General features: G+C 41.7%; 1 protein-coding gene across 1 annotated transcript in view; it reads right to left on the bottom strand.

Annotated features, from left to right (window-relative positions):
- chl1b (cell adhesion molecule L1-like b) overlaps window positions 1–22,908 on the bottom strand; it is a 303,826-nt gene that overhangs the window by 145,315 nt on the left and 135,603 nt on the right. Inside the window, 8 exon segments of the mRNA XM_034167484.1 lie at window positions 11,386–11,608; window positions 13,150–13,220; window positions 13,416–13,613; window positions 13,824–13,925; window positions 20,268–20,392; window positions 20,493–20,658; window positions 20,740–20,906; window positions 21,093–21,204. Coding sequence (XP_034023375.1) covers window positions 11,386–11,608; window positions 13,150–13,220; window positions 13,416–13,613; window positions 13,824–13,925; window positions 20,268–20,392; window positions 20,493–20,658; window positions 20,740–20,906; window positions 21,093–21,204 — 1,164 coding nt within the window.

Raw genomic sequence — 22,908 nt, 5'->3', positions numbered from 1 at the left:
TTTTTGATGTACAAAGCATGCACTAGTCCAAAAGTGTGACTATTCTTTGGATATTTCCAAATGGCTTGCCATAAACACCTCGACATCTAGTCAACTAAGGACTCAAGTGACAGGGAGAAAACTAATGTCAAATAGTCAAACCACTGAACTAAAGGGCTTAAATATGATATTTACTATCACCACATTTATATGACCACAGAGACAAGAGCCATGACCTGAGATGACCTCCTGGGGGCAGGTCCAGAAGAAAGCTAAAGAGAGGACAGACAGTAAACCTCCCGTAACTTGAAAACTCATACATACAGAATGTAAGTAGGTAAATCAAATTTAAAAGCTTTTTTATGTTGTATGTTCCCTGAATACTGCAACTAAAAGTTAAATAAAAGAAGAAAAGTGATCTCACTCAAACTGGCCATTTACATAAAAGCACGTCTTAAAGCTGGAAGCTGAATATTAATTGACTTAATAGCATTTTAATAGCACGGAGAAACCACAAAACATATTTTGTAAGAGGAAATTGCAAATGAGCCCAGCCTTGATCACAAAGCCAATCTGCACTTACAAGTTTGTTTCCCTTTAAAAATTTAGTCTAAGTGTGAAATTTTACTTTAGTTTGAGCATAACACAAGTGCATTTGGCAGTTGACCAACTCCACTTTGCTATTTATACAACATGTAATATGAACGCATATTCAGATGCAGAGTGAAAAGGGGATGAATTACTCAATGAATAATGGGTGTGTTTTAGGGTGTAACACAAATTAAATGAATCATTCCATTAGAGATTTATGTGCACTTGAACCTCATGCATTTTACTTTAAATGGTGGACTCAGTGGGAAACAGAAGTCAGAGATTTATAGGCCAGAGAAGGGATCTGCAGGCCAAAAAAAATCTAAACATGCAAAAGGTCATTTACAGATGAAGCATCCACCACAGCTGCTTGAAGCCAAGCTGTTCCTGCAACAGCTCCTCCAACTGGTGATCCACTGGACCTCCTCTATATCCCATCAGACGCAAACAGTACCATGTTCATGGATCATCCCACGGTGGAACCCATTTTGGTGCTCCTCACTTCCGCTCTGCCTTGGGCTCCTCAAACACCAGGTGCAACATGTCCAGGACTGACTGCAGTTTGCATACTGGGCAGAGGTAGGTGTGGAGGATGCCACCCTCTACCTGCTACACCGAGCACACTTGGACTTGATAAGGGAAGCGGCACTGTGAGGATTCTCTTCCTGGACGTCTCAAGTTCTTTCAGCACCATCCAGCCCCTTGCGCTTCAGGACAAACTGAACAGGATGCAAGTAGACCCCTACCTGCTCACTTGGTTCTCCAGCTATCTCATTGACAGACCGCACTGACAAGGACACCACATCCAACAACTATGATCAGCAGCACCGGAGCACCCCAGGGCATGGTGCTGGCCCCTCTTGTCTTCACCCTGTATACCTCAGACTTCTGCTATAACTCTGAGCTGTGTTGCATCCAGAGGTTTGCAGATGACACAGCCATTGCTGGATGCATCAGGGATGACAGAGAGGAGGAGCCTAGTGAAGGACTTTGCTATCTGGTGCCACACAAACCATCTACAGGATACTCCGTACCCACACAAACCCAAACAACGGATACTCTGTACCTACACAAACCATCTACAGCTCAACACCTCATAGACAAAGGAACTGGTCATTGACTTGAGGACGTCCAGACCAAGACTGCAACCAGTTCTGATCAAGGAATTGAGGTGGAGGCTGTGGATTCCTATAAGTACTTCGGACTTCACCTGGACGGCAAACTGGACTGGCAAACACCTGTACAGCAGGGGACAGAGCAGGCTGTACTTCTTGAGGAGGCTGTAGTCGTTTAACATCTGTATGAAACTCCTGTGGTTGTTCTACCAGTCCGTGGTAGCCAGCATCCTCTTTTACACCGTGGATGTGCTGGGGGGCAGCACATCCAAGACGGACACATCTAGGCTGGACAAACTGATCAGGCGGGTGGGGTCTGTGGTTGCTGGAATCTCTAATGATGGTGACAGAGAGGAGAACACTGGATAATAGTTTTATCTATCGTCAATAGTTTTACATCCTCATTGAAGACAACTTTGGATGCTGTAGCTCCTCTGAAAAAGAGAGCTTTAAATCAGAAGTGTCTGACTCCATGGTATAACTCTCAAACTCGTAGCTTAAAGCAGATAACCCGTAAGTTGGAGAGGAAATGGCGTCTCACTAATTTAGAAGATCTTCACTTAGCCTGGAAAAAGAGTCTGTTGCTCTATAAAAAAGCCCTCCGTAAAGCTAGGACATCTTTCTACTTATCACTAATTGAAGAAAATAAGAACAACCCCAGGTTTCTTTTCAGCACTGTAGCCAGGCTGACAAAGAGTCAGAGCTCTATTGAGCTGAGTATTCCATTATCTTTAACTAGTAATGAGTTCATGACTTTCTTTGCTAACAAAATTTTAACTATTAGAGAAAAAATTACTCATAACCATCCCAAAGACGTATCGTTATCTTTGGCTGCTTTCAGTGATGCCGGTATTTGGTTAGACTCTTTCTCTCCGATTGTTCTGTCTGAGTTATTTTCATTAGTTACTTCATCCAAACCATCAACATGTTTATTAGACCCCATTCCTACCAGGCTGCTCAAGGAAGCCCTACCATTATTTAATGCTTCGATCTTAAATATGATCAATCTATCTTTGTTAGTTGGCTATGTACCACAGGCTTTTAAGGTGGCAGTAATTAAACCATTACTTAAAAAGCCATCACTTGACCCAGCTATCTTAGCTAATTATAGGCCAATCTCCAACCTTCCTTTTCTCTCAAAAATTCTTGAAAGGGTAGTTGTAAAACAGCTAACTGATCATCTGCAGAGGAATGGTCTATTTGAAGAGTTTCAGTCAGGTTTTAGAATTCATCATAGTACAGAAACAGCATTAGTGAAGGTTACAAATGATCTTCTTATGGCCTCGGACAGTGGACTCATCTCTGTGCTTGTTCTGTTAGACCTCAGTGCTGCTTTTGATACTGTTGACCATAAAATTTTATTACAGAGATTAGAGCATGCCATAGGTATTAAAGGCACTGCGCTGCGGTGGTTTGAATCATATTTGTCTAATAGATTACAATTTGTTCATGTAAATGGGGAATCTTCTTCACAGACTAAAGTTAATTATGGAGTTCCACAAGGTTCTGTGCTAGGACCAATTTTATTCACTTTATATATGCTTCCCTTAGGCAGTATTATTAGACGTTATTGCTTAAATTTTCATTGTTACGCAGATGATACCCAGCTTTATCTATCCATGAAGCCAGAGGACACACACCAATTAGCTAAACTGCAGGATTGTCTTACAGACATAAAGACATGGATGACCTCTAATTTCCTGCTTTTAAACTCAGATAAAACTGAAGTTATTGTTCTTGGCCCCACAAATCTTAGAAACATGGTGTCTAACCCGATCCTTACTCTGGATGGCATTACCCTGACCTCTAGTAATACTGTGAGAAATCTTGGAGTCATTTTTGATCAGGATATGTCATTCAAAGCGCATATTAAACAAATATGTAGGACTGCTTTTTTGCATTTATGCAATATCTCTAAAATCAGAAAGGTCTTGTCTCAGAGTGATGCTGAAAAACTAATTCATGCATTTATTTCCTCTAGGCTGGACTATTGTAATTCATTATTATCAGGTTGTCCTAAAAGTTCCCTAAAAAGCCTTCAGTTAATTCAAAATGCTGCAGCTAGAGTGCTGACGGGGACTAGAAGGAGAGAGCATATCTCACCCATATTGGCCTCTCTTCATTGGCTTCCTGTTAATTCTAGAATAGAATTTAAAATTCTTCTTCTTACTTATAAGGTTTTGAATAATCAGGTCCCATCTTATCTTAGGGACCTCGTAGTACCATATCACCCCAATAGAGCGCTTCGCTCTCAGACTGCAGGCTTACTTGTAGTTCCTAGGGTTTGTAAGAGTAGAATGGGAAGCAGAGCCTTCAGCTTTCAGGCTCCTCTCCTGTGGAACCAGCTCCCAATTCAGATCAGGGAGACAGACACCCTCTCTACTTTTAAGATTAGGCTTAAAACTTTCCTTTTTGCTAAAGCTTATAGTTAGGGCTGGATCAGGTGACCCTGAACCATCCCTTAGTTATGCTGCTATAGACGTAGACTGCTGGGGGGTTCCCATGATGCACTGTTTCTTTCTCTTTTTGCTCTGTATGCACCACTCTGCATTTAATCATTAGTGATCGATCTCTGCTCCCCTCCACAGCATGTCTTTTTCCTGGTTCTCTCCCTCAGCCCCAACCAGTCCCAGCAGAAGACTGCCCCTCCCTGAGCCTGGTTCTGCTGGAGGTTTCTTCCTGTTAAAAGGGAGTTTTTCCTTCCCACTGTAGCCAAGTGCTTGCTCACAGGGGGTCGTTTTGACCGTTGGGGTTTTACATCATTATTGTATGGCCTTGCCTTACAATATAAAGCGCCTTGGGGCAACTGTTTGTTGTGATTTGGCGCTATATAAAAAAAAATTGATTGATTGATTGATTGATAAGTAAAGTAAGTCCCTTCAGCTGCTCCCTTGTTTGCACTCGGGGTCGCCACAGCAAATCCAAGGTGGATCTGCATGTTGAATTGGCACAACTTTGCCCTTCCTGACGCAACTCCACATTACATGGACAAATGTGGCAGGGGTGGGATTTGAACCTGGAACCTTCTGAACTGAAACCAAGTGCATTAACCACTTGGCCACCACCCCTGCTTGGAGAACACTGGATAAACTGGTGGCACACATGACGGTGTGCACAGGGTGACTGGCATTGTCCATAATGTCCAGTAGTTTATCCAGGAGAACACTGGATAAACTACTGGACATTATAGACAATGCCAGTCACCCTCTGCACACCGTCATCAGCAACCAGAGGAGCCTCTTCAGCCACAGACTGCTCCTTCCTTTGGTTTTCGGTTCAATTTTGTGTTACATTGTTGAGTGAATGAGGAATATGTGCACTAATGCATGCTCCTGTATGTAGAAGCAGAATACCTGAGTTGTAAAAACGCCTGTTTTAAGTGAATCGGAAACATTGAAAAAAACATTGAGCCTTATGTTACTAACGCGCCCCAGCACTGTGCCTGACTACACCTCAACTTTAGACCATCAGAGCTGCAGCTGAAGCACAGGCTTCAGGTGCAGTGTGTAGGGCACCACATGTTGGAGGGGGAGCCAAAATAACCAAATGAATAAGCATCATAATCATAACAACTGGGGCGGTAAATATCATCTCATCAGTCAAGCCTTTGTGACGATATAGTTTAGATAAGCTGCGACTTAAATAAAAAAATCTTCATGCAGTGTGTGGTATGTGTGCAGTGCACCCTGGGAGTAAAATGTCACTTTTCCCTGAATCAGACACTGTAAATGTCTTCTGTGTTCTGTAAAAACAAATTGTAGTTGTGCTCAGAGGTTCTGTGCAGGATGGCACGGCTCCACCTCGGTGGGCCGCACAGACACATGTGGAAAGTCATTTTCACAGCTTGATAACAGAACTGCTTAGTAACCAATAGGGATGGGTATCGAGAACCGGTTCCTTTCGGGTATCGTTAAGAAATGATTCGATCCACCGACATCAATAAGCTTTGTGCTTAACGGTTCTGTTATTGGTCCTTCAGAGTGGCCGTTGTTTTGGCGGGTGTTTGTCAGGAAAATGATCATTTCTCTACATTGATTACAGACCTTGCAGCGGGTCCTTAATCAACTTTTCTGCAGCGCGGCTTTGCTTTGAACCTTGAACCAATCAAAGCGTGGTTCGCAGATTGAAGCAATGCTTCGGTCGATTGCTTCGTTTATTTCTTTCTTTCACTTAATTTTCCCCTGCTAAAACGCTAAAGAGCATACGTCTGTGAGTATTATTTACCTTTTCTATGTTAAACCGACCTGTTATGGTCTTCTGAAACAGTTGATAGATGTATTTTATAACTTAAAAATGGGAGCAATGCTAACGCGTTAGCATGTCTATGGCATTTTCAATGTTAAAATGAATGAATTTGAAATTTGAAAGGAAAGTTGTATTTTTTTTTTTCTCACCTAAATGGATTCAGCACTCACTCCAGTTTATTGTCTGGAATAGCCCCAGACAAACATTTTTGTGCAGATGGTGTTGGGGGGTAATTTTGGGTTTCAGCTTTTTTTGTTTTTCACCACTTTCATCCCTGAATATGAGCTGTGATTCACTTTTGTGCGGATTAAAGTTACTAACTGGGACTCCTGTCTTGTTACGAGAAAGAAATGAGAATCATCCTCTGTTCTGTTCACACAGCTCCAAACGCTGCACGGCTCTCTGACAAGTCAAGATAGAACGATAGAATTCAGTCTGAATTAATAACTTCAAAGTTAAACACTGTTTTGTTTATTTTTATTTATGTCCAGAGATCAAGGATGTGACTAATTTCATATTTATTTACTTTAACACTCAAGGAAATACATAGAAAACCTGTAAAGCCTACTTTTAGTACAAAATTCACGAGGTATCGATAAGGGAATCAATAAGGAATCTGATCGATAAGCAGAATCGATAATAGCATCGATATCGATAAAACCTTATCATTACCCATCCCTATTAACCAACATGTAAAACTGTGGGGCGGCAAAATATCATGAGACACAAACGATTCAGCAGAATGACAGCAGCCTCACTGCATAATGGGAACTGAGCACAAATGCAAGTCAACAGAGCAGCTGTCCCAATCCAGTGGACACTCAAAATATCAACAAAATAACCCTAATGGCACAAAACTATAGTCCACATAGAACTTATAATATCACCAGAAATATATGGTGCAAGTAAACAGAAAATACGAGGATGTAAATAACGTCACAATTTTAAGGTTTAGGAAAATAGGATTGTGAGTTGCACTATATTGTCGGGTGCTCAGTTGACATTGTGAGTTGCACTATATTGTCGGGTGCTCAGGTGACATTTCCTTTTATAATTGTGTTAAGGGATTTGTTTCATACAGCACAGTTGTGAAATGACAGGACAGCAGAAAGAGGCTTAATGTCTAACAATGTTTTAAAATGACTCAGGTTGTAATTACATGAACTTGTTCTTTGAGCTTTGAAGCATCCACAAGTTAAAGTTAAACGGAGTTAAACAAAAGTTAATAAGTTGTCTTTTTGGTGTGTTTAATTCTAAGCTGGATAACAAATTAGACATATATTGCCTAGACATTTTTATCCATTTTTATGGGTTTGTTTTATTTGATTGTCTCCAAAGTTATTCAACAACTGAAGGAGCACCTCTAATGAATCGTGATGCAGAGTGGAGTAAATAGTGTAGGATCATTTGTAATTTTGTGTTTTTTTTTTTTTTTTTATCAAAAGCAAAAGAAATCACACGCTTTAAAAAATAGGGTGCCATTTTTCTTCACATTCAATAGAATCCAAAATGGTCTTCGTTTTGCAGTAATGCAATATAGGAGGTCTGTTAGAAAAGTATCCAACCTTTTTATTTTTTTCAAAAACCTGATGGATTTGAATCATGTGTGCTTGCATGAGCCAACCTTGAACCTTCGTGCGCATGCGTGAATTTTTTCACGCCTGTCGATTGCGTCATTTCCTTGTAAGCAGCCTTTGTGTGAGGATGGGTGTAGTCTCTCATTTGATTTTCTTTGCAAGGAAAATGGCGGAAGAACTGGAGCAGTGTGAATGCGTCAAATGTTGCCAGAAACTGGGCGACAGCCAGGTGGAAACCATTCGGATTATTCAGACGGCTTTCAGTGAAAATCCTATGGGCATCACACAGATTAAGGAGTGGTACAACCGGTTTAAAGACAGCCGCACAACAGTGGAGAGCGCGCCGTGCTCCGGGCGGCCATCAACATGCTGAAATGACCAGATCATTTCCAAAGTGAACGCTGTGGTGATGTGGGACCGTCGTGTGACTATCCGAAAAATTGCGGAAGAGGTGGACATCAGCACTTTTTCGGCACATTCCACTGTGACAGAAGATTTTGCCATGAAAAGCGTTGCAGCAAAATTCATGCCGATGGCTTGGGCACAAAGCTGATGGCGGAACAAAAGCGCCTCCGTATTGAAGCCTCACAGGACATGTTGTGACATGCCCAGCTCTTCCATCATTCGGAAGATTCAGACGGCTTTCGGTGACTTTTCAGTCGTGTGACTATCCGAGAAATTGTGGACGAGGTGAGCACAATCACTCTCAAGCTGGAAATTTGTATAAGTGCCCTCATGAGTGTGGCGTGAAAGCAACAAACATGTGGTGCATTTGTCTCGCATGTATGTACGTGTGTCAGGCCTCCCCCTGCTCCCCACATGTGGTGTGCCGGGGGGGGCACACTTGCATAAAATGCCGATATGAATGTACAGATCTGATCACACGGCAGCCGGACAGCGAGGTCTGAGTGCACACAGCACGGGAAGGTACCTGACCACACAACACAGAGACACGGTCTGAGCGTTGAACTGACAGGGGTGTGTGTCTGCTCACAGCGGCTGCTGTTGTGATTTGTGCTCCTGGATGTCCCAGCTGGAGACCACCTACTGTGTTTAGAAGGACATAAACTTACAACATTCCTCCGTGAGGCGTGTGTCTCTGCCTGCTGTCCTCATGTGGAAATTCATAGAATCATATATTGCTTTTGCGACGAGCTGGAGAGCACGCACATTGACAGGCTGTTCCAGCTGAAACAGACCGTCAGTTCATGTGGACATCTGTCCTAGTTGCTCCTGGTCTGTAGTGGGTGCCTTGCATGCCAGCAGCCTGACACCGGGGTGAATGTGAGGCATTGATGTGTAAATCACTTTGAGCATCTGATGCAGATGGAAAAACGCTATATACAATTTACCATTTCTGCTAACTTGTTTGGGTTTACAGTGTACATGATAATTTCAAGCCCATAAATATTCTTTTAGACAGATATAGGAGAAGGTGTTGGTGGTACATGTCAATGCATCCATTACACTATGGAACCTCCTAGGTCTTGGTTGACAAATACTCATGCAGATAGCCTGTCCATTCCACATCCCAAAAGTAGCCACTTATCTGGCATGGCTGGATGATAAGTGGGCATTCCCTTGACCTTTTTCCATTTTCTGGAAAAGGCCTTGGCACTCAGGCACTTGACAGTGATGACCTGCCAAGTACTGGACCTTACTTGTGTATAGTGCTTTGAGGTGACTCATGTCATGATCTTGTGCTCAATGAATAAATTGAAAATGAATGAAACTGCATTTGGGACTGTCACTGGTCCTCCAGCCAGCAGTTAATGAAGTGCCATTTTCAACATTAGGTGTTGGCACAGGATTGGCACAAAACTGCTTCAGATACAAAAAACAACAACAAAAAAACAAAAAACAAAAACAAATTGCAAACCCTTACACCAGTGTAGCAGACTGAATGGTCCAGCCCTAAAAATTGGTCCGCCTTTTGCATCTGTGCATGTGTCATTTCGGACCAGAGCAGCATGTCTGGGATTCTTCGTAGTCTCTTCACCCAAATCAATCAAATGGATTGATGGGATTATTAACCATCAGATGATAAAGGTAACACCTCTAAAATCATTCTAAAGTCAGCTTTAAGCAGAAATGAGGCGAAATTCTGTGACGCTTTGAAGTATCCAACGTGCAGTGAACACATCAGCTAGCACCTCATTTAGCCACAGCACTCTTCACGCTTCTGCCGCCTTTTATGATGAAATAATGCTGAATTTATGTGAAAATGATTGTTGTACAAAAGCTTCAAATATCTGTCACTGAGACAGATGATGACTGGTGTGCAGTTTGGAGCAGAAACATGGTGATAATAGGTGAAACACATCAACTGGGGGGGTTTAGGGGGACTGTTCGGTCTGCAACACTGCAAATAAAGATCTTTAGTTTAGCATTCTATGGGAGAAATTCTGGAGCTGGCTTCCAGCAGAGGATGGCATGAGTTATGAAGGTCTCTCTGAAAAAGAAAAAAAAAAACATATGCACATGGTAAACCACCAAGGGTCTTAACTCTGGGGGTGGCGATTGGTGAGATGCTGAGGAGTCATTCACTGCATAGCCCAGGTCCAAACATCATGTTGATGGACACCTGGAACATCTCCCACTGCTGTCAAAGGAGCAATGAAAGTTCAGATTACAGTGGCAGCACTCTGTGAGGTCCTCAGACCTGGACGAGGTTAGTAGATCTCAGGGGGTGGATTCACCTATTTCGGTTTGGTCACTCTGACATTTGGCACACAAATGGACTCGCAGTTGCTGTGATTGATCAGATACAATTTGTGAAATCAGTCAGAAAACAAATTTAAGTGTGGAAAATAATGTTTTTAATTTCATTTAAATCCTATTCAATGTCATGTTTTGTAAAGTCATATCACCCCAATAGAGCGCTTCGCTCTCAGACTGCAGGCTTACTTGTAGTTCCTAGGGTTTGTAAGAGTAGAATGGGAGGCAGAGCCTTCAGCTTTCAGGCTCCTCTCCTCTGGAACCAGCTCCCAGTTCAGATCAGGGAGACAGACACCCTCTCTACTTTTAAGATTAGGCTTAAAACTTTCCTTTTTGCTAAAGCTTATAGTTAGGGCTGGATCAGGTGACCCTGAACCATCCCTTAGTTATGCTGCTATAGACTTAGACTGATGGGGGGGTTCCCATGATGCACTGAGTGTTTCTTTCTCTTTTTGCTCTGTATGCACCACTCTGCATTTAATCATTAGTGATTGATGTCTTTTTCCTGGTTCTCTCCCTCAGCCCCAACCAGTCCCAGCAGAAGACTGCCCCTCCCTGAGCCTGGTTCTGCTGGAGGTTTCTCCCTGTTAAAAGGGAGTTTTTCCTTCCCACTGTCGCCAAGTGCTTGCTCACAGGGGGTCGTTTTGACCGTTGGGGTTTTTCCGTAATTATTGTATGGCTTTGCCTTACAATATAAAGTGCCTTGGGGCAACTGTTTGTTGTGATTTGGCGCTATATAAATAAAATTGATTTGATTTGATTTGATTTAAAGTGCATTGTTATGAAATTTCTAAACAAGAAGCCAGATTTTTTTTCACCATTTTGATTTTATATCATTACAAATTGAATCATTTGCACACTGTATATTGAGAGACCAGTGTTCAAAATAAATCCATTACCAGGACTATTTAGGATTCTGATTCATACCAGGGAGGACCAGTGAATCTAATATTTAGGCCACATTGGCATCTTTTAAAATCGCATCTTTTTAAAACTTGCTGGCATTCTTTAATATAACAGTTTAAATAGCAATGTTTGTTCTGTCAGGTTTATGCATTTGTTTGCATTCGGTTTATGAAGACTTTCTGCATAATGCAGGATCCTGGTGGCCGCAAAGACAACTGCTGTTTGATTTGAGATGAACTCAGAGTAAAACTCACAGTCTTCTCCTGAGAATCCCGTCACTATTTTGGGCTCCGGGGCCCATCCTTGGTGGTTCCTGGCGTGAATCTTGATCTCGTAAGGCACAAAGGTGGGTGTGCCCTTCACCACAAAGGAGTGTCTCTTGACTGTGTGCTCCGTCCAGTCCTCCTGCAGGTCTTGCCGCCTGTAACTCACCTTGTATTCCAGACCAGGGCCATTGTGCTCAATGGGTAACAGGGGCTGAGGGATAGATGTGAAGGAAAGCAAAAACCATGACAGAATGAGAATAATGTGGAGGTTTTGAGAGAAACTTTGGCATCTATGTAAAATGATTCTTGGAACTTCTTACAAGCCTACTTCTAAAAGGTTGGGATATTGTATAAAAGTAAATAAAAATAGAATATCCTTATTTGCAAATTATTTAAACCCTACATTTAATTGAAAATAGTACAAAAATACATATATAATGTTGAAACTGGGAAATTAATTCATTTATTTATTTATTTATCGACAAAAGTAAGCTGTATGTGTGTACGTAAGTGTGTCCACTTGTCCAAATGATGACTGGTCTGTTGCTTAGAAACAGTAACTGCAGCAACCAATTCATTATGAAGACAAGGAAGGAACAGGTGATGTCCAAATGCTTATGGACCTACCAAATTAAAAGTATCATTTCCTATTCATAAAATATTACAAAACAAGAAAAACAAAATTTCAATTGACAAATGAGACAATTTTCTGAAATATGTAAATTTCCTCAAATATGTCTAATTATGTATTGTTGGAAAATATTGGAAATTAGGTATAATGTAATCAAAATATAGCATTTTTACCAAATGCATACTTTAAATATTTTCTGAACTTTTTCGTATTACAGTGCATATTTGTCAAAATATAATCCATTTTTTGAAATCATCAAACTGGACTATATCTTGAATGACAGTTATTTTTCAGCGGGGGACGAAACAGGATTAAATGGATGCAGGAATGTTAATGACCACTGTCCCATTTGTAACTGACTAAATCAGTCAGAGAGCATGTGATCATACCATATATTTAATGCTAATCATATATTTAATGCCATTTTTGCTTAAACATGGGATTAAATGATTTGAAAATCATCACATTGTTTTTTGTAGTTACAACGTTCTTGAAAATAAGTTTGTATTTCACAACTTCTGACAAACAGTATTGTTTTAATTTTAATCCTGTCTCATAAAACAATGAAGCATTGACATGGTGTGGCAGGCACCTGTTTCTTTCATACAGAACTAAAACATCACAGATTAAAAGATTATCAGATCACAGATATCTCAGTGCGAGAAACAGAATAAGGCACCATAAAACACCAAAGGAACTCATTAGCAGCAGGCGAGCGCATGAATCCACAATTACGGGGCTGCGTTAATGTGATCGGGTGAGTGTTAATAAATGAGGAACACAGAGACGTCTTCATAAATTACAATATATTACTGCACATGTTCAAAGAAAATCTGGTATTTCTTTGCTTTGCTTTTTTTTTTGTAATCAGAGAAAGCAGAAGGGCCGAGTTTGTTTGAAACACGGTGATATTAGAAAAAAGGCTTTTGAAAAGATTTGAACCGCAAGATGAAGTATCAAAAGTAGGCCATTTCCATTTCACAAATTCCTATTGATAATTGTCTATGAAACATTGATAAAGCCTCATCTCTCCTCGCTTAAAGAAGTTTCTTGACTTCTAGAGTCTGTGAATAATTCAGCATGTTAAGGCAGGAAGATGAAAATAAAAGCCTGGATCTCACCTCCCAGTTGATATCCATTTCATGTGGCAAATAACCTTTGATTTTGATATTTTCAGGGTTCTTGTCTGGGGCTGTGGAAAAGCACAAATATAGATTTTGAAGGCGTTGTTAGTGAGAAAAAAAAAACAGACACACAGCAGAGCAGATTTTCAGCAAGCGTGGAATCAGTGATGAAGCAGGTGAGTGTTTTAAAGTCCACACAGCTGCTGTGTCCTGAGGACATGATCATAAATTCTAATGAATGATGACAGGAGAAGGGAGGAGACCTGCTGGGGGAGTTTTGTATCTCTCGGTGGGCCTGCTGGGATGACCCCGCCCCACAGCGTTTACCGCTGACACACGGAAGCGATAGTCCACATGGCCGTGGAGCTTCAGGACAGCAGAGCCGTGGTTCCCAGGCACTCTGAGCAGCTCCTTCCAGTTCCCTGGCTCCCACTGGCTTTCCTCATACTCGATAATAAATTCTGTTAACAGACACAAAGACAGAGGGAGCAACTCATCACCACCATCGCCTTGTTATGGAACGAGGACACCGCTCACACCCTGATCTGGGCTTGTGTCATCCTCAGGGAGGACAGTCAGAATTCACACATGGATGACTGGATAATGTTTGAAACAACACGTGCACGCAGAACGATGACGAGCATGTCCTGAATGTGCACGGAGACGTTTACCTGTGGTGGAGCTGTTGTGATCGTCGCCCGGAATCCATTTCAATTTGACACTTCTGCTCTTGTGTTCAGACAAAACCAACTTGTGAGGTGGATCGGGGACATCTGAAAAACCACCACAACAAAACCAGAGACAGACGAGGAACAAAAGTTCATTCACTTCATTTTCAGCGCTCCTGAGCTTTGGCTAAACTAAGCAGTAACTTCAGGCCATCCAAAATGAGGCACAACAGGAAGAAGACCAAGTTACAGTTCCGTGACCAGCCACATGAAGCTGGTTCCAAAAGCAACCAGGTTCCCGGAGAAACCCATGTTAAAATGTCCAACTTTAGAGTGGAAATAAACATGTTTACAGCCTGGCACAAAAATGGTTTTGGTATCTGTAGCTAGTTCCCCCCTCAATGACAACTGTAAGGGGGGTGGGGGTTATAACTTTAACATATTTTAATACATAATATTCTGCGTAATTAGAGGCGTGGCTACTTTGAGTGACAGTTCATGTGTGCTGAGCTGAGGTCAGAGCTCTGGGAGCACAGAGGCTGCAAGCTGCAACTGCTAGTTGTGGAGCAATGTGTCTTTATGAGCTTTTATGACAAATATCTGTAATAATATGACACGTTGTCCAAACTGACCATCTAAGATGTATGCTCCAGTAGTTCTGTTGAGTGAAATTTAGCAGCTATTAGCAGGTTGAAGATGTTAGATATGGGGAATCCACATTTACGAAAGACATAAATGGGAATTAGAAAAAAAAAAAAACAGTTGTGAAAACCAGCACCTTGGGCCCAAAAAAAGCTTTAATATAAACACACAAACCAAGGTTATCCTGTTTGTTTAGCTTTTTCAATAACTCTAAGGTGGGGTTTGTTTGGGCCTCATTCACCCTGTCCGGGCTGTGTAGTGTCTCACCCTCGCTCCAGGTCTTTAATGGGTTCATTGTGACACAGCACTGCAAACACGGCAACATCAAGAGCAGTGATTTTTCAGCTACAAAACAGCTCTTTCAGGTTTCTATAGAAAAGCTATGGGAAAATTATCCCACTGCAGCCCATGCAGTGGTTGTCTAGTATATACACTAGCAGTCAAAAGTTTGGAGACACTTTCCCATTCAATTTTTATATTTAACTTTGAACGCTTCATGAGAACATCCTGCCTGATGATGTCACTGACTTAAGACAACTGAAGATAGGGTGGATTACTCTGTCAATGTGCAAATATGTCAAGGTGACTATGGAGACTCTGTGTGGGTAACCCTGATGGCTGGAGTTTGGATGAACTGTAGCCCAATCCATCTGGGTGACTGCCACTGGCCTGCAAATTACACATCTGGCACCACAAAACCACTTATAACTCATAATCTAGCTCCATGACGGACTTGGCCTTTACCGAAACGTGATGTTGGAATATGTTTTTATTTATTTATTTTTTTTAGCCATTTCCATACCAAACCCATTACCTTATTTCCAGTGGTGGGCACAGCTAACCAAAAGGATAGCTTTGATAACCGTTAATCCGCTAACTGAAAAGTTAACTTTTATAAAGCTAAATCGATAAATCCCTAAAAAAATTAATAAATAAATAAAAATAAAAAAATAGCGGAAGTTACAGATAAAAGCTAAACCAATAACTTTCAGTATTGACTTCAGTATACGGCAGTGACTGACACAACAAAGATCAGCACAGTCTCAGATCGACCTTCTCTCAACGGGGGGGGGAACGATAATTTCTTTTCACACTCTACAGACCTGCACATCATTTCACTGGAGCCTTGCACAGGCAGACAGTTTTGACTTATGATTATAATTTTAAACAAACTAATTGCGGACAAGTTACTGAAATTAAGGGCCCGGTCCCAGTGGCGTTTAGGAAGATTTGCATATGAACTGCGCACAATATTGGTGTATATTCGCAAACATCCACAATATTCGTGAAACATGCTTGTATGAGTCGGCCGACATCCGCACACGTCTGCAATGATCCACAGAGGCACGTTTTTCCGTTGCCAGGATTTTTGAGCTGCACAAAATTTTGGTTGCAGATGACAATCCGCCTTACATACTCAATACATAATCAATACATAATCTATCCGCTGTTATCCACTGATATCCGCATCCAACAGGGTATTGCGGGTTGGCAGCGGACTGGGACAGTGTGTAAAACGGATATATAGCGTGCCTATCACGTCCACATCACAAACCAAAATAATGTGTAGTGAATGCATACAGAGTGGCCACAGATAAAGTGTTTGTATTACGTTTGCTTTGCATCTGATTTGTGGACAATTTGCAAATGCATAAGAAACACGTCACGTAAACCCAAAGTACTATATAAATGTGGCAGAAATCGACATACCTGCCAGTCATTGCCAGTCCCGCTGTGGAGACGTACAGATGTAGTTATGGATCCCCAAAGACGTACTGCGATAGTTGCTGCCATCCAACAACATACCAATCAAGGGGCAGGGTGGGAGACTGGGCCCATCTGTTGCTGGAGGAGGTGGGGTGGGAGATGGAGCCCTCTCTTCTGCATCAGCAGTCTTCTGCCTCTTCCTCCCCCGCTTCGTTCGTGTGGATATGTTGTCGCTGTGGTGTCGGTGTGAATAGTGATCCCGAAAGGTCCGAGTGCATTTCTTCTATGACCGCAATGCAGATGCCGTGAATGTGCAATACAACTGCTGATTCTGCAACACGTGCGCAATGCATTCTAAAATACATCCGTAATACTTCTGTGATAATCACAATGCGTCCAATCCGTGTCCTCAATACATGCGTTATACATCCATGATTGTTGTTTATATATTCGCTATACATTATTAATATATATTAATATAACTTTAACTAGTAATGACTTCATGACTTTCTTTGCTAACAAAATTTTAACTATTAGAGAAAAAATTACTCATAACCATCCCAAAGACGTATCGTTATCTTTGGCTGCTTTCAGTGATGCCGGTATTTGGTTAGACTCTTTCTCTCCGATTGTTCTGTCTGAGTTATTTTCATTAGTTACTTCCTCCAAACCATCAACATGTTTATTAGACCCCATTCCTACCAGGCTGCTCAAGGAAGCCCTACCATTATTTAATGCTTCGATCTTAAATATGATCAATCTATCTTTGTTAGTTGGCTATGTACCACAGGCTTTTAAGGTGGCAGTAATTAACCATACTTAAAAAGCCATCACTTGACCCAGCTATCTTAGCTAATTATAGGCCAATCTCCAACCTTCCTTTTCTCTCAAAAATTCTTGAAAGGGTAGTTGTAAAACAGCTAACTGATCATCTGCAGAGGAATGGTCTATTTGAAGAGTTTCAGTCAGGTTTTAGAATTCATCATAGTACAGAAACAGCATTAGTGAAGGTTACAAATGATCTTCTTATGGCCTCGGACAGTGGACTCATCTCTGTGCTTGTTCTGTTAGACCTCGTGCTGCTTTTGATACTGTTGACCATAAAATTTTATTACAGAGATTAGAGCATGCCATAGGTATTAAAGGCACTGCGCTGCGGTGGTTTGAATCATATTTGTCTAATAGATTACAATTTGTTCATGTAAATGGGGAATCTTCTTCACAGACTAAAGTTAATTATGGAGTTCCACAAGGTTCTGTGCTAGGACCAATTTTATTCACTTTATACATGCTTCCCTTAGGCAGTATTATTAGACGGTATTGCTTAAATTTTCATTGTTACGCAGATGATACCCAGCTTTATCTATCCATGAAGCCAGAGGACACACACCAATTAGCTAAACTGCAGGATTGTCTTACAGACATAAAGACATGGATGACCTCTAATTTCCTGCTTTTAAACTCAGATAAAACTGAAGTTATTGTACTTGGCCCCACAAATCTTAGAAACATGGTGTCTAACCAGATCCTTACTCTGGATGGCATTACCCTGACCTCTAGTAATACTGTGAGAAATCTTGGAGTCATTTTTGATCAGGATATGTCATTCAAAGCGCATATTAAACAAATATGTAGGACTGCTTTTTTGCATTTACGCAATATCTCTAAAATCAGAAAGGTCTTGTCTCAGATTGATGCTGAAAAACTAATTCATGCATTTATTTCCTCTAGGCTGGACTATTGTAATTCATTATTATCAGGTTGTCCTAAAAGTTCCCTAAAAAGCCTTCAGTTAATTCAAAATGCTGCAGCTAGAGTACTGACGGGGACTAGAAGGAGAGAGCATATCTCACCCATATTGGCCTCTCTTCATTGGCTTCCTGTTAATTCTAGAATAGAATTTAAAATTCTTCTTCTTACTTATAAGGTTTTGAATAATCAGGTCCCATCTTATCTTAGGGACCTCGTAGTACCATATCACCCCAATAGAGCGCTTCGCTCTCAGACTGCAGGCTTACTTGTAGTTCCTAGGGTTTGTAAGAGTAGAATGGGAGGCAGAGCCTTCAGCTTTCAGGCTCCTCTCCTGTGGAACCAGCTCCCAATTCAGATCAGGGAGACAGACACCCTCTCTACTTTTAAGATTAGGCTTAAAACTTTCCTTTTTGCTAAGCTTATAGTTAGGGCTGGATCAGGTGACCCTGAACCATCCCTTAGTTATGCTGCTATAGACGTAGACTGCTGGGGGGTTCCCATGATGCACTGTTTCTTTCTCTTTTTGCTCTGTATGCACCACTCTGCATTTAATCATTAGTGATCGATCTCTGCTCCCCTCCACAGCATGTCTTTTTCCTGGTTCTCTCCCTCAGCCCCAACCAGTCCCAGCAGAAGACTGCCCCTCCCTGAGCCTGGTTCTGCTGGAGGTTTCTTCCTGTTAAAAGGGAGTTTTTCCTTCCCACTGTAGCCAAGTGCTTGCTCACAGGGGGTCGTTTTGACCGTTGGGGTTTTACATAATTATTGTATGGCCTTGCCTTACAATATAAAGCGCCTTGGGGCAACTGTTTGTTGTGATTTGGCGCTATATAAAAAAATTGATTGATTGATTGATTGATATCGTAATTCATACTGGGGAATTGGTCATTGTTGGCCAATTTTGTTGTGGACGACAATGAACTCAATTTATGCGCAATTAATCCTCTCCCTGGTGGGACCAGGACCTAACATCACGTCTGTTGTTTTACAAAGTGAAAATATCAGCTATATGTTTTACTTTTAAAGTAATGCGCTAATTTTAGAGGTTTTAGCATTTAGACACACGTGCCGCATTGAATTATGGGTACATTAGTTTTCTGACGTCAGTGGTTGGCTGGTTAGTATAACACACAGAGTTACTGAAACGTGTGGTGGGTTTTACAAATAAATCTGTATTTGTGAATATGCCATTTTTTTTTCATTTGTAAGCAAAAAGGCAATTTGAAAACTGAAAATTCTGTTTGTTAAGTGCTTCATCACTTTTAGCAAATGTGTGGCTGCTCACACTGCCATCTACTGCAAATAATGTACCCATAATACAATGCGGCATGTGTTTCTAAACGCTAAAACCTTCAAAATTAGTGTATTACTTTAAAACTAAAACACATAGTTGATATTTTCACTTTGTAAAACAACAGACGTGATGTTAATTTCAATAACATGTCTACAATTAGTTTGTTTAAAATTCTAACCATAAGTTAAAACTGTCTGCCTGTGCAAGACTCCAGTGAAATGACCGGCAGGTCTGTAAGGTGTGAAGAGAAATATTTTTTTGTTTGTTTTTTTCTTCTTCCTTCAGTCTTCCTTTCTCTCTGGTAGTCAGCTCTCATCTGCCTGCAGAGGATAGAGCTCTACCATTCATGGCTGTCTGTCTGCTACAAAACATGTAACAGGCACTAAAATCTTTGATTTCAGACTTTACAAATGTTTTCAACTGTTAAGCTTTATTCACTATGCCTGCAAAAATATGTTAGTGGTCTAAAAGTTATTGGAACTAAACTTATCAGAAGCTAATTGGTCCGCTGATGGTTTTCAAAGTTATCCGGCAAGCTAATCTGCTAATGAAAACGTGAGCTTCGATAATTAGTGGTTAGCGGAACTGCACCCACCACTGCTTATTTCTACCTTAATATACCTTGTTTCAGGTGAAACAGCATAAACAGCACTTGCCAATTGTTGTATTTGCTGTCTTTAGTGGGTTCCTCAACAGCACTTTTTACACTCTTAACAATTACAGACTTTCTTCTGTGTCTATCTGATAGTGGGTTTGCACTCTGAATATCAAAGTTCTATGGCAGAACTATGTGGAGACTATGTTGAAAAATAATGCAACATTTTTCTGCTGTGAGATTTTCTGGGTGAGGACGAAATCCTTTAGCAGTCCCCTCCTGTCAGCAGGGAACATGGCCTTAGTTGGTATTTTTGGGGCGTTATTTGTGGTAATTCACTCTCCTTATGAATGGGCAAATGTACAATCAGGCAGAATTCAGTAGGTTTGTGAAGTTGAGAAAAACTGATAGATTGACAGATGCAGCACTGGGACTCTGGTATTTGGAAACAAGAGCTCACCTAACACCATGAGCAGTGCCGAGGCTCTGTCCTGGTCGATCGGACTTCTTGCCACACATGTGTACACACCCTGGTCCCTGTGGCTTACGTTGATGATCTGAAGTGTGCCATCCTCCACAAAGTATCTGTGAACACAGCGATGGCCAAACAATACTGATATGTAGCCATGAAATGTAGAAAGACTTCCCAGTTGGGATTTCTCATGTCAATAGCCCAGAATCATACCTCGAACTGTCTGTGCTGTTGAGGGCGATCTCCTCGTCATCTTTCTCCCACAGGAGCTCAAAGTCATTGTTGAAGGTCTTGTCATACTCGACCAGGCACGAGAGCTGAGCTGTGGTACCAATTAAGACACGTTGGTCCTCCGGGGCCACAGCTATTCTCGTGGGATCTTAGAGGGACAGAACCATATCAGCAACATTCCAGGAACTGTCAGCTTCTGTCAATGCTTTCATACCAAAGTTTTTTTTACCTTTCACAAAGAGCATGGCATCGATAACAGACGCTCCTTCTATGTTCTTAGCGTAACATGTGTACTGTCCCATGTCGTCTTTCTCAACACTGTAGATCTCTAAGGAACCATTACTGTGAAGATTGAACCTCAGACCCTCCACAGAATCAGAAGAATCGTCTTTCGTCCTGTAAAACAATAAGGAAAAAAGTTAATTAAAGAGCTCCTGTTTTTCTCAGGTCAAAGTAGAAATGAAGACTGCAGCTTTTTCAGTGAGCAAACAGCTGCTGAAGAGGACTGTTTGAACAAACACACTGACCTGAGATATACTGCCCTCTGCTGGCGGATGAGAGAACAAGACACAATGTGCTTACCAACTGATGGTGGATGGAGGCGAGCTGAAGACTTTGCAGTGCATGATGACCCCCTTCCCCTCGACAGCAGAGTAATCCTGACCCTCCCGTGTCAGAATCACAGGAGGCAGATCTGCACAGAACAGAGAAAGCACCATGGTTACAATTAGACAAGAGCGACAAATGATTCATCACCAATTCATTTCTTATTTCACCAAATCAGTGAGTAATCATTTATTTGATAAATACAGTATTGGTAAAGTAATAGGATCAGAGATTTTTGATGTCTTCTTGGACTGTGTAAATTGATGATGTGTATATATATATATATATATATATATATATATATATGTACGAGGTCTGTCAATAAAGTAACGGCCCTTTTTATTTTTTTCAAAAACTATATGGATTTCATTCATATGTTTTTACGTCAGACATGCTTGAACCCTCGTGCGCATATGCGTGAGTTTTTCCACGCCTGTCGGTGACGTCATTCGCCTGTGAGCACTCCCTGTGGGAGGAGTCGTCCAGCCCCTCGTCGGAATTCCTTTGTCTGAGAAGTTGCTGAGAGACTGGCGCTTGTTTGATTCAAATTTTTTCTAAACCTGTGAGACACATCGAAGTGGACACGGTTCGACAAAATTAAGATGGTTTTCAGTGAAAATTTTAACGGCTGATGAGAGATTTTGAGGTGATACTGTCGCTTTAAGGACTTCCCACGGCGCGAGACGTCGCGCAGCGTTGTCAGCCTGTTTCAAGCTGAAAACCTCCACATTTCAGGCTCTATTGATCCAGGACGTCGCGAGAGAACAGAGAAGTTTCAGAAGAAGTCAGTTTCAGCATTTTATCCGGATATTCCACTGTTAAAGGAGATTTTTTTAATGTGGCTTGGTGGTTAGCACTGTTGCGTCATAGCGAGGAGGTTGTGTGTTCAATTCCCATGGCCTTTCTGTGTGGAGTTTGCATGTTCTCCCCGTGTGTGCGTGGGTTTCCTCCGGGTGCTCTGGTTTCCTCCCATATCCAAAGACATGCGGGTTAGGTGGATTGGAGTCTTCAAATTGTAGGTGTGTGTGTGGGTGTGTCTGTTTTTCTGTTTGTGGCCCTGTGACGGACTGGCATCCTGTCTTGGGTGTACCCCGCCTCGCACTCTATGACTGGGATAGGCTCCAGCCCCCCACAACCCTTAATTGGACTAAGCGGTAGAAGATGGATAGATGAATGAATGTACCTACTGTATAGTGAGTACAACTGGGTCCTCAGGCTTTGAGATCAAGAGACACCTGGGAAGAACTTATGGAATCATGAGGTCGCTGCACAGAGGTGTTTAGTGATGTTGATGTCTTTGGTGGAGAATGAAGGTCCAAGTGTTTAGGTCCAAGTGTTTTAACTAAGATGATGACTGGATGTCTTCGGTACAAGGTGGCATCCGAGGATCCTTTGTTACCGCTTGAATGACAAAGGGTCACTTAGATGAGATGAGAAGTGTTACTTGCACTGGGAGGGAGCATCAACTCCAACAATTTCACCATGTGGCGGGTTTCTCCATGTACAATTGAGCACATATGTGTTTCAAAGACAAATACTCCACTGGCCCGGCTGTAGCAGATGGGTGGCTACTAAAGAGAGGTGGGGATGGACCAGTTGTCTGCCCTTGTGGTTGCTGTCAAGGACCCAAGGCTGTTCCACAGTGTTACGGGCGTGGCAACACACAACACCAGCGCATGCTTCCAGATTTGAATTACCCTAGTATGTGTTGAACTGAGCTGCAGGCCACGCCCTTTCTGCCTGAGTCCTTCAGGACATGTCTCCCAGCTTGAAGCCCAGCTTGAAGGCAGCT

Source organism: Thalassophryne amazonica, chromosome 3 (assembly GCF_902500255.1).
Source record: "Thalassophryne amazonica chromosome 3, fThaAma1.1, whole genome shotgun sequence".
NCBI lineage: Eukaryota > Metazoa > Chordata > Actinopteri > Batrachoidiformes > Batrachoididae > Thalassophryne > Thalassophryne amazonica.
This window is presented reverse-complemented; position numbering and strand designations above follow the sequence as displayed.